Here is a 13,392-nt window from a genome sequence, read left to right on the forward strand (position 1 = left end):
GTGTACAGAGCTTTAAAAATGCTATTCTGTCAAAACTATTATACATTTGCAAGTCTAATGGCATTGTAAACATCTGCTCAAGGGATCTCAATCTCTTTTGCAAACTAAATAGAACCTGTTGGAGGGACAGCTGTGTATCAAAGAGAATACCCCTTTTATGGAGCAGTCTTCCACTCTACATAAAGCAACGTACCAGTCTTAATCTCTTCAAATGTAATTTGGATGAATGTATCTGTAACCGTAAATTCACCACTGGTTTGGCACCCCTGTCATTCATGGATAGCGGAAACATCTGTCACAAAATATCCTTGTTCATCCCATCTCTAGGTTATTTATATGCAAAATACAAGGGTTAGAAACTACCATGGGAATGTAAAGCTAGGCTTAAGATCTTTACTGATCAACAGCCTCACAAGCATACATGAACTTACAGTGAAATAATTATAGCACCTTTGTTAAGCAGGACAAACAAAAACATGACATTCCTAACATGAACAACTGAAATATCTGCTCTCATACAATACACGGTCTTTAAACAAGACAATTTTGGTCATCTTCACTTTGCTTTATGCACACAAGCCACATCCTACTCCTGAGATAAATGGAGACAACTACAACCTGTTTTCCAGGGCACTGGTGAAATACACATTGTTTACTTACTGTCAAGACAATTTTTTGATCAGTACAGTTCAAATGAAGATGAGCTACACAAATACTACTGATGAGCCCTTCTACTACTGGAAGCTATACCCAAAGTTACAACTGCTGCAGTACCAAAATCATTGACTTTCTGCTTACATTTTCTGACTGTACTAAAGCTGGTACTTCACAATCGGCAAATTATCTTCGCCTGAGCGGTCTGCTTTGTTTCATTAAGTCTTTTACCTGATCAATATAATTACTTCAAGATTATATATTCTGAACATAAAGTATTAGTCAGAAACGCTTTCAATTTTGCCAGGACTTACCTCATTATCAGACTCCACCAGCACCTGGTCATATTCACTAAGAGCTACTAGAAACATTATGGACGTGACATTTTCAAAACAGTGGATCCATTTCCTCCTTTCAGATCGCTGTCCTCCTACATCCACCATTCTGCAACATCAACAGACTTCATATTAATGCTGTAAAGAAGTGGCAGAATACAATAAATATACTTGTCAATTGCATTCTGAAGTAAAAAGAAAAAGGCAGTTCACCTAAATATGCATAAAATTACATACCTGACTAACTTCAGAATAAAGTTCACAATGTGAGAGCAGATCGTTAATCCTTCTAATGCATGCGCTGGGAAAAGAAACCAAATATTGTCTAATGATAACACGGGTACCCAGCGAAACATTACTGAAGGGCCATTGCAAAGAGCAAAAAAGAAGCTGCAGTTAAGTTTAAGGAAAGTAACTTGGCAGTGGAAAACTATCAGCAAAATGTAACACAGATGTACTGTCAGCCCACTGAAAGGCACAACACACAAGTAAACTGAACCACTGAAGTCTGACCCACATGTTCCTTACCAGAAAGACGTTTAGGGCACAAAATCATGTCTAAATAAATCTTAATCACCAAGTTTGAGTTGAAAAAGCACTGCTTACATGCAGAGAGTGGAATTTTTATTCTAGTGCACATCCAGGCTGACAAAGCAATGTCAGCTTTTGATATTAAGGGTGATGTAGACAGAAGCAGTCCACTTCCTGCATTGATCCTCTCTCAATGCAGATCACAGAGTACAACAACAGACACACAAGTAAGTCTGATCTAACCCTAAAGTGCCTACCTAATGGAGTATGGGAATAACATGACAATAAGACATTCTCCTGTTCTCACTGTTACATCTAGGCATATTCCCTCAGCTTGCTGCATTGTTCAGCCACCTGCTGCCACTAATGAGTTTCTTGCCCACTGGTACTACACTGTACCTTTAACTGTGTTGATTTGTTGACACACCAGATGTGACAAATGCCTGCAGATTCACCAAATAAATGAAAGCTTCCCTGTGCCTGACTTCGACATTTGCAACTATAAGACCCTGGGTTCATCTAAAACCACCTGTGGACCCACAGAGCTGATAGCAGTAGTTTTTTTTGTTTTTTGGCAATTGCTCTATTTCATTGCTATGTAACAGCTCTGTGGTGCATTTTTGATCTTGTTGAATTTATCACTGTTTTTCAGCCTGCACATGTTAAAGAAGCAGAATCCATTTGTTACAGTACTGTTCTTAGATTGTCTTAACAGTATTCTGATATTTCCTCGCCTCCTCTGATACTGGAAAAGTTGTTCAGCTTTTGCCAAAGTTATCCTGAGTTTACCAAAATATTTCTAAGTTCTGCAAAGTTTTTCTGTATTTGTAGTTCTCCTACGTTTGTATACATTCTTCTGTATTTGTGAACTTTTCTCGGGGATTGTGAACTTGTTTCCAAGGATTCCCGATACTGTAGGAGTTCTGCCCTTTGTTGTAAAGCATCTGTTACTCCACATGAGCTCAAAAGCAGACTGTTTTACATTCAAGATGTTTTTCTGCACTCTGGTGGGAGCAGAGGGCTGATTCAACCCATACGAGTTGGAACCTGTTGGTGGAAGGGTTAACGTGTTTTTACCTGACTGGGCTGAGGGCTTAAAAGTATTTTATCCTGGTGTTATTTCAGTATTTGGGAACATTTATCAGGGTTGTGAACTTACTAAAGCATGGGTTACTGCACTAGAGCTCAAAACCAGTCTGATTTACATTAAGAGTTTTTTTTTTTATTCTGGTGGGAGCAGAGGGCTGATTTAATCTAGCTGAGTTGGGAACTTTTTGTGGAATGATTACTGTGTGTTTAGATGAATGGCCCGAGGGCTTAACTGTGTAAAAGTCTTTCATCCAGCTGGCATTTATGTATTTGGGGAACATTTCTCAGGGCTGTGACCTTACTAAAGCATGTGTTACTGCACTGGAGTTCAAAACCAGTTTCTTTTACATTAAGAGGAGTTTCTGCTGCACTCTGGTGGGAGCAGAGGGATAATTAAACCATTCAGAGTTGAAAACTGCTGGTGGAAGGTTTATTGTGCATTTATCTGATTGGCCTGAGGGCTTAACTGTGTAAAAGTCTTTCATCCTGATGGCATAAAGGCCTTGTGGTTGCTCATTGTGCAAAAATTGTTACCTGTGCCTTGTATATTAAGCAAACTATCCAGTTTAAAATCCTCTACAGAAAATGCTCTTCATAGTCTCTCGCTGTTCATAGCTGCTCGAAGAGATGCCAGTTTGTGCAAAGGGCAGCAATACTGTAGGTCATTTAATAGTACACTGCAAAACTCTCTTATTTATGCCTTTAAGTGACTCTCCCCTATCTTTCTCATATAGTAAAGATCTGGTACAATGGACAGGCACTTCCCTGTCGTCTCTGTTTCTGGCTTGGTGGGTATGGGCATCCTAAGGCAGTGTAGTAATTGCCTCATGTTCACGGACAACCATTTAATTTTAGAACATACAAACAGTGTGCGAGAGATGTAGATACATAATGCCATTGGAGGCAAAGCTTTCACATACACACATGAAAAAAGCAGCCAGATTGTCAGTAGTATACTCAAAACATTCATACCAACAAAAAGAAACACACAGACCCCACATATGCAGAGCTAGTCACTTGTAATCGACCCAAACCTCCAAGACCTCCTGAAAGCATCTCTTAGTGGCCCCACACACACAAAAGACATCATCTCACAAAGCACATAACTCTGAAAATCATAGCAGTCCCACTTCCAAGCCTATAAGGCAATACATCACACCACACAGCCAAACATTCTAGTCATTGACAATTCCATTATAAGACATACTGATGTCCCCCTAACCAGGATAAACAAGGAAAAGATCACTGTCGGTCTGGAGCCAGGATCCACCAGAACATGCATGCACTTAGATCTTTAAACCACAAGTGCCAGTATGAGTATGAGACTGTCACAGCCCTTGTGGGTGTAGTCAACTCAAGACGTACCTCACTCGACTACATGAAGAGAGACTTGACTGAGCTCTCTGAATATGTGCCCCAGGCGGATATGAGTCTAGCCTTGAGTAGCATCCTACCGTCACCAATGACGACACAGTACAGGCAAGAAATTACTGACTTCAACAACTGTTTTAGTTTCATGTTCACAGCAAAGGCATCCAATATCTGTCAGCCACGGGAGACATGACTGACAAACCAAAATGGTTTTGCCAGAGATGGTTTATACTTGTCACCACTTGGCTTCCGGATACTGGCAAAAACTTTATCTATCCCCACAGCGCCTTTTTCGGTCATGCCAAGTTGTTAAACACTCCAACAAATCAAAAATCACTCAATGACTACCTACAGGTACTGCTGCTCAACAATAGGAGTTTAAATAAAAAAAATACACTCCCTGGAGGCACGCCTCACCCTAGAGAATGCAGACATATCTCCAGTCACAGAAATACAGCTCAGAACCATGGAAAGCACACAAGCTATCAAAGCCTACAATGTCACTTATTTATTTTGATGCCCCTCAGCTCAGGATGAAACAAAGGGAGGAGATGTCTCACTGTTCATAAAGGACAAGTACCATACCTCTCAATCTGGAAACATCAAAAATCTGGACAAAGGCCCATGACAAATAGGTACAAATCTGTACACTGATTAACATAAAATTTCCATACGTAATTATGTAACCCCACCCACTCCAATGCAATTGTGGGATACCAACTTTCAAATGCATACTGAACAGACAACCAAAATATGCCCCCCCAAGCAGAATCTCTGCAGAAGTAAAAGTCATACCAATAATTGCACATTAAAGAGATCTGTAACAAATGAAAAGGTTGCTGCTAGCAAACAACTTTATATTTCACACACAGTCATTAAATAATGCAAAGACTGCCATAAAGTAAAATACAAGTAACACAATTAAGTTGTGATGCCTGCGCAAGCTGCTGTTAAGTAAAACACAAAGCTGCTATCACACACTCCGCGCCTGTAAGCTGCCGTGCCGTTAAACGCACACACCGTCGTTAAATAATGCAAACACTGCTATAAAGTAAAATACAAGTAACAGAGTAAAGCTGCTGTTAAGTAAAGCACAACGCTGCCATTAATCACACACACCCTGAAAGCTGCCGTGCCATTACTCACTCACACACCCACTGAAAGCTGACGTTAATCAAGTAACACAGGCAGCCGTTAATCACACACACACCCTGAAAGCTGCTATAAAGTAAATAACATAAGTCTTGCCATTAAGTGTAAAAGTAAACAGTAAAATACTAACATTTATGTATACCTCCACTGTTACCCCTTCTTTTGTCTTTACCTCCCCATCAATCTTTGTCTGTTACGTATTTATTTGTTTGCACTTTCTGCCATACACATACTCTTCTTCTACCCACACCTTCCCCGCTGTCACCCCTTCTTTTGTGTCATTACCGCCCTACCAGTCTTTGTCTGTGTTATATGTTTGCTTACCTCTGCTACCATACCTATAACTCTGCTTCCTACCCACGCCTTCCCCATACCATCTTCCACCTCTAAATTCTTAAAAAGCACCTGTATACAAAAATACCTTTCTTCCTCTGTACCACTCTTCTCCTCCCATTGTCCTTTTTTGTTTTTCTCTGTTTCCTCAACTTTTTGACTGTTCTATCACCCCAATTCCTTCTCCTTTATATAATAAAGTTAGTTAGCACTTTGTAGTGGAGCCCTTGTATGGGTTCTCTTCTCTGTTGTGCATGTCTTGCAGCTATACAGTGCTTCAGTGAGCATATGAATGAGCATAGCACTGGGCATGTAATCTGACTGCCGATGTCCCTTGGTCATGTGATCATCTATAGCACAGTCCACTAAATTGTACAACTGCGATTTTTTTGTTATAACAAGACTTTATTATTCAGCATTATGCCAGCAGCACTTGCGCATATGTAATCCATGTCAGGCCATATCACATTATCTTCACCATACTATTTACGTCAGCATATCACTGGTCGCATTATGCTTCTCTTTGAATAGCTACCCATAATCTTTTAAATATTGTACAGAAGTAACTATTGTGTGAACTCTGTGAACACATCTTTTACATGGCTTTGTTTCCACTATCCTGACCAGAACTTAGTGTTAGAGAAAGTCTGTATTGAAAACATAGGCTAAAAAATTTATTTGAAAGTTGTCAATATTTAATGTTACAGTTTTTTTATTTCGTGTTTAACACAGTCTCAGCAGTGATAAACGAGCAGATACACATGGCCACTGCCGGCCAGCTCAGCAGCGATAAACGAGCAGATAGCATAAACTGCAAAACGGATGGCCAGCAGCTCAGCGATAAATGATAGCAGAAGCAGATTATCTTACAAATCAATGATACATAACAAACTAGCAGATAAAAATAAACTGTCTGCAACTCAGCAAAATGAGAGCAGAAGCACATAAAATAAGATAAATGAGCAGATAAACTGCAAAACGGATTGCCAGCTCATCAGCGATAAACAAGCAGATAAAATAAAGTGCAGCAGCACACACACAAGAAAGGAGGATGGCTAGCTCAGAAGTGATAAACGATCAGATAAAATAAACAACCGAGCAGCTGAAACTGCCCACAGAGATAAACAAACAGCAGCTAAAAATGGCCCAAGTACACATGACAGGTAAAATAAACTGAAACAGCCCTCAGAGAGAAGTGGCGCCCAACAGCAGATAAAACTTGTACACATAACGGCCTGAAGAACAATGAATGGAGGCTGCCTGGGACAGGATGTGAGCGGACGCTACAAACCTCCCTCTGCAAAAGTTACCTGCCATTGCTGTTCATATTCCCCATTTCCAACAGGCAGTAGCTGATGTCATTACGCGCACACCCCTGTAGGCTGGTAATGGGTGGTGATATCAGCCATATATTTAAAGTGGTAAACTGCTTAAAAAATTTAAAGTGGTAAACTTTTTTTTAAAAGAAGTCCGGGAAATTCTTAAATTAAGGGGGCCACTCGGGAATTTGTGGCACCCCAATATTTTACCCTCAAAACCGGTAAAAACCAAGGAATTTGGTACGGTTGAGAGGTATGACAAATACACTGCTAGACCAGTCCAATATAATGGTTTGCTTGAGATGCTCCACGCCCATATAACTACAGCTGTAACACCCTATCATATCTTTGCTAGCTACTGATCCCTTAACATGAGTCTGGAAAACCACACCTCCTACTTAAACCTACTGGAAACTCTTAACATTCTGCCTGACACCATACATATCGGTGACTTCAACTACCTCTCCATAAATTCCCTTGCTCAGAGGTTTCTGGACTTCATAAATGCAAACACCCTGGAACAACTTGTTAGCTCTTCATCTAGAGGTACAAATACCGTAGACCTAGTACTCAGGAACAGGGGGGATGCTGCTCCCTCCTGTGCATTAACTCCTCCCTGGTAAGATCCTACCAAAAAATGATCTCCGTTAGTATTAAAACTAACCTAGAACCTCAATTAAACTCCAAACCTGTTAAAAACTTTGCTAAGGCCAACAACCTCAAACTAAGTGACAACTTTTTAAACTTCCAAACCCCTACAAATCCAGATGACACTGAGGCCTACTCTGAGTTGTATACAAAAGCATTGTTCAACCACATTCATAGCTGCAGAGGATACAGTACTTGTCCAAGTCAAAGTTGTGATTGCTGGCAAAAATAAACTACCCTGTTGGACAACTAGCATAAATAGGCTACTCAAAAAAAAAAAAAAAAAAAGGAAAAAATCCTCTCCAAAGCCAAGGAGGAACCCACAAAGTAGTGCAAAAAGACATTCACCTGCTTAAACAAATTAGAGATCAGGTCAAATCTGCCAAAGAAAACTATGAGGCAAAGATCACCTCCCAGGTTGGGTGATTTCAATTACCCAAACATTAACTTGGAGAACTACTCAAGTACTAACTCCCTTGCCCAACACTTCCTAGAATTTATAAACTCGAACACCCTGGATCAACTGGTCAACAGCCCCCACCAGAGGTGGCAACATATTGTATCTGGTCATTGCCAACATGGGTGACCGGTGTTCTACACCGGAAGTCAAACCCTCGCTGGTTAGATCAGGCCATAGACTAATCACTCTGGATATCCACATTCCGCCCCCACCCCCAGTCAAGGAAACCACTGTAAAAACTTTTCAAAAGCAAACTTCACGTTACTTAAGACTGAGGTGGAAAGGTTCACAGCCCCCATGCTAAAAGACAACGCTGTCCAAGCTTCTGAATCCCTTACAAAGGCACTCTATGAGCACCTGGAAGAATGCATGGATCATGCTATCCCAAGCAAAACCAAGACTCACTCCTCCAAGAAAAGGAAAACAGTCTGGTGGACCCCTGCCATAAACAAGCTATACAATAGAAGGAGGAAACTAGTGCAGAAAAGAGTAAAATCCCAAGAGGGAAAGACATCCCTGATTAGTATCAGCAAGAAACTACGATCCCTCATAAAATCATCCAAGGCTAGCTTCTAAAGAAAAATTGCCAAGGACTCCAAAGATAACCACAAAGCATTCTTTAGCTATGTCACGAACCTAAGTGGAAACTCTCAGATCTGCTCTGAGTTAGGGCAGAATGGCACAAAATACACTGAACCGACTGATATTGCCAGCATTCTGGCAGACAGGTTTAGTGCAAACTTCACCCCCCTCTCACCCCCTAAAGGACCCATAACCATACCAGACTAATGTAGTGTCCAGACAATCACTGACACACAGGTTAAAACAGTCCTATCCAAAGCCATAAATACAGCTTCAATGGGACCAGTGTCCCAGGCTCTCTCTAACATGAGCTCCAAAATGAACTAACCCCTCACCTAAACACACTGTTCCAACTCAGCCTCTCTACAGGCTACATACCCATAGAGTGGCGCACAGCAACAGCTATCCCGCTCCACAAAGGTGGAGCCACAACAGACCCCGGGACCTATCTCCCTATAAGCCTGACTAGCTTGGTCTGCAAGGCTATGGAGCACATCATCATGGAATTCATTAGCAGAGACATTGGGAACCTTCAAACATTGGACCCTACCCAGTTTGGCTTTGTTAAGGGCAGATCATGCCTCTTAAACCCGGTGGACTTCTTTGAGACAGTTATCAAGGCTTTAGATGAGGGAAAGTAGGTCCACACAGCCTACCTAGACCTCGCAAAGGCTTTCGACACCATTCCCCATTCTGGTATTATAGACAAGCTCACCAGCCTGAACATAAACTCCTATGTCACGAGATGTGTTGCCAATTGGCTCATGGATAGAACCCACATGGTGAGAGTTGCAGGCTCTAGGTCCGACTCTAAACCAGTTACAAGTGTCATCCCACAGGGCTCAGTCCTGGGGCCCCTCCTGTTCAGTATATACTTCTCAGAGGTACAGGCAAGCACAGGAGGACTATGGCTGACCAAGTTCGCAGACGACTGCAAACTGGGGGCCATAACTGACTCTCCAGCTGATATCGACATCCTCCAGAAGGGTCTCACTGAGTCGGATACCTGGTGTCAAAATCATGGCCTCAAGCTAAATGCCAAAAAGTGCATAATCATCCTCTTTGGAAAAAACAAGGTACCCGTGAACTACCACATATGTGGTAGTCCTCTAAATACAGAAAATGTAATAAGGGATCTGGGGGCCCAAGTAGATAGTAATCTCTCCTTTGATAATCATATTGCCAAGGTGGTTAGAAAATTCTTCTGTGTGGCCCACCTAATCACAAAAGGGTTTGCATCTGGAACAAAAGAGGTTATTGTGCCCCTCTACTCATCACTCATCAGACCCATCATAGAGTACAACGCCCCATTTGGGATGTACCTGACAAGACACCTGCAACAGCTGGAAAGACCACAGAAGTACCTCATAAAGAGGATTACTGGCCTCAAACATATGTCCTATGCAGCCTGACTGAAGAAACTCCAACTATACTCGGTTGCATAACGCTTACTCAGAGGTGATCTCTGCCTGACATACAAGGCCATGTCCAACCCAGAATTGATGGACATGCTCCACCTAAAAAAAAAAAACAAATCCCCCGAGAGCCACATGCTCTAGGGATCTAAACCTCACCACAGCGATAAATAGGATGTGCTGGAGGGATAGATTCCTGTCCCAAAGACTCCCCATGCTTTGGAACAGGATTTCAATCTACATTAGGCAGAGCCCCTCACTAACACTCTTCAAGAGAAACCTTGACGAATGGATGGGAAACAGAAAATTTACCCCGGGATCACTGCAGTGGCTCTGCTGGACAAAGGCACAGGGAACTAATGGCTCTGCTGGACCGAGGCAAAGGGAATTAATTTAAGGGGGCGGCAAAAGCCAACACATTCTGGCTAGGCTTACAGATGCCCTCGGACAAATAGGCTAGTACTTACCTATGAACCTATTAGGCTTTTTTGAATTATGTTTGCAACCTCAGGGAAAATGCTCAGCAATGTGCTGAGATAACTATGAGTGGCAACACTTACACCTAGCCTGAAACTATAGCAAACCTGCAGGTCGACAAGTTCAATTCAACCCCCCCCCCCCAATCTCCTTTTCCCACAGTCAAAAAAAATACCAACAACCAGCCCCTTTACTGGTCATTATGAGGGAACAGGTCCTTACTGTACTTACTAAAGCCAAAAACACAACCTCCACGGGTCCCAACAACATGCCAGGATGTTTCTTAAACAGCTTAAAACAGAATCTATCAGGGTCACTAGAAACCTTCTTTAACCACAGCCTCTGGGTGGGATTTGCCCTAAAGGAATGGAGGACTGCAACAACCGTCCCTCTGCACAAGGATGGGGCCCATCAACTGACCCAGGGAACTACAGACCCATAAGTTTAACCATTCTTAGCTGCAAGGCCATTGCGAGAGTTATCGTGGACCTGATCAGTAATGACATAGAGACTCTCCAAACACTGGACCAGACCCAATCTGTCAAAGGGAGGTCAAGCATGCACAATTTAGTGGACTTACTCAAAAAAGTCACCAGTGCCACGTATGAGGGTAAAATGGTACACAACACTTACCTAGACCTTGCCAAAGCTTTTGACACAATCCTCCAGTCAGGGATCAAAGATAAACTTACTGAGTTAGGCATAGACCCCTACATCGTCAGATGGATAGCCAATTGGCTCAGTAACAGGACATATGTTGTGCAGATAGGTTAATCCACCTTTAATAAGAAACCTGTTACTAGCAGTGTCCCACAGATCTTAGTGTTTAGACCTCTCCTGTTTGGTATATTCCTCTCTGAAGTGAAGGCCGATATAGGGGGCCTCTGGCACACCAAGTTCACAGACGACTGCAACCTGGGAGCAATCACCGAATCCCCAAATGAAGCTGACCTCCTACAAACAGACCTAAAAATGACAAATGACTGGTGTCAAAACCATAGTCTAAGATTAAATGCTAAAAAATGCATGATCATAACCTTTGCTAAATCAGATATTCCTGCAAATTATATTATCGATAGCACACCACTAAATGTATACCTAGTGGTGAGGCATCAAGGAACACAAGATATATAGTTACCTAAACTTTGACCATCAAGTAGTTACAATAGCGAGGAAATCCTACTGTGTGGCTCAACTTGTATGTAAAGGCAAGGCATCGAAATGAAAGGAAGTCATAGTGGCATTGTACTCGGCACTCATCAGGCCTACAATTGAATACAATACTCCTTTCTGCATGTACCTAACCAGACACTTACGCCAAATGGAGCTGACCCAGAGGTTTTGCTCTAAAAAAATACAAAGTGTAAGACGCACGTCTTATGCAGACTAACTAAAGGCCCTACCCCTTTACTCAGTCTCATATTGTTTATCGAGGGGGGACTTATGCCTGACCTACAAGGCATTCCCTGATCCAACCCTGAAGAAAATGTTACATATTCGCAAGAAAAATTATACAAAGGTTGTGTGTTATATGGACTTGAACCTTATTTGTGACTCAAAGAACTTGCCAGAGAGAGAGAGAGAGAGAGAGTCTTATCCAAAAGGCTACCATTGTCTACGAAATAAACTTCCCATCTTCGTAAAACAAATCCCATTCCTCTCTCTTTTCAAAAGGAATTTGGATAAATGGATAGGAACCCTAAATTCACTCCTGGGGACACAGGCAGTCTTGTAAAATGAACCAGGGCTCCAAAACCCAAAGACCCACTACCCTGATACTACCTATCCCATTTCTGGGGAATTAGGGTAAATACTGTCATATCCTGGGTATTATAAGACTTGCAAAGGCAACTTTGCCATTAGCCTAGTAATCACCTATGAATCAGGATTCCTGTGGTCCCATTTAGATAATCTCATCCTTCATTTTGATAGCTTTGCTTCACTCAACCAGTAGGAAGGGAAGATATTATGCTACCTTGAGTCTACTCTAAAGAACGCCACTAGCCTAGTAGGACTAGTCCAGTCAATAAACTGCAAATAAATACATAAATTAAATTGATAATATGTGGTACAGCTGTTCCAGAGCATGAGAAAAGTGCATGTAATATAATGATAGCTCCATAAAAATGCAAGACCCAATATGGGAAGTTCAAACAGTTAAAAAAAAAAAAAAATATATATATATATATATATATATATATATATATATATAAATAAAATAAAATAAACTGCAGTTGATTCAGACAAAAAGATAAGTCTAAAGACTTTTTTTTGCAGGGAAAACCACTGCACTGCCTCAGAGGATGCTGCACCCCCCCCCCACACACACACACACACACCCACACACCTGTTACTATAACTCCAAGTTCAGTGTACACTGTGGTACAGTGAATACTTAAAGATACTGTAATTTCAGACTTGATAGGCCGTGGTGGTGCAGCGGTTAGCGTTGTTGCCTCACAGCAAGAGGTTCTCCCATTCGATTCTTGGCTGGAGCGCCTTCTGTGTGGAGCCTGCATGTCCTCCCCACAGTCAAGTGACATTAAAGACATGCAGGTAGGTGTAAGCGGGAATGGGCGTGCCTTCTCAGCTCCATAAAAATCCACTGCCAATCATGAGCGGACCAGAGTTCCGCTGTGGCGATCCCTAACCGGGAAAAGTCGAAAGTCTCACTGCAATTTCAGACTTGTACCTGCTATTCCTAGAATTTCAATTTGATTCTCAGAATTTCAACAGAAATACATAATTAAATAATTGGTTTAATTGTTCAGTGTTTACACATGTGATGCCTCTTCTCTTTTTAATACCATATAAGTAGAATTATGATTGTTTGTACTCCTTGAAGGCTATTGTGCTGGGGCACTAGGGGGTGAATAAAATACTGGTATTCAGAACTCTGTGGCAGTTGTTTTTTGGTCTGTGAAACTGTTTTTACAATGAAGCAAAGACGGTCTCCCAGGTGAAAGACAACCATAAAGCTTTAATTATGTTTGCAACCTCAGGGGAAATGCACAGCAATGTGCAGA

General features: G+C 41.7%; 1 protein-coding gene across 1 annotated transcript in view; it reads right to left on the reverse strand.

Annotated features, from left to right (window-relative positions):
• The window catches only part of LOC122793121 (guanine nucleotide-binding protein G(q) subunit alpha), a 2,223,046-nt gene that overhangs the window by 701,082 nt on the left and 1,508,572 nt on the right, over nt 1–13,392 (reverse strand). The window contains exon 5 of the mRNA XM_044060871.1: nt 969–1,098. Within this exon, the coding sequence (XP_043916806.1) occupies nt 969–1,098 (130 nt within the window). The remainder of the gene's footprint in view (nt 1–968; nt 1,099–13,392) is intronic.

Source organism: Protopterus annectens, chromosome 2.part0 (genome assembly GCF_019279795.1).
Source record: "Protopterus annectens isolate FY-2018-M chromosome 2.part0, PAN1.0, whole genome shotgun sequence".
NCBI classification, from domain to species: Eukaryota; Metazoa; Chordata; order Ceratodontiformes; family Protopteridae; genus Protopterus; species Protopterus annectens.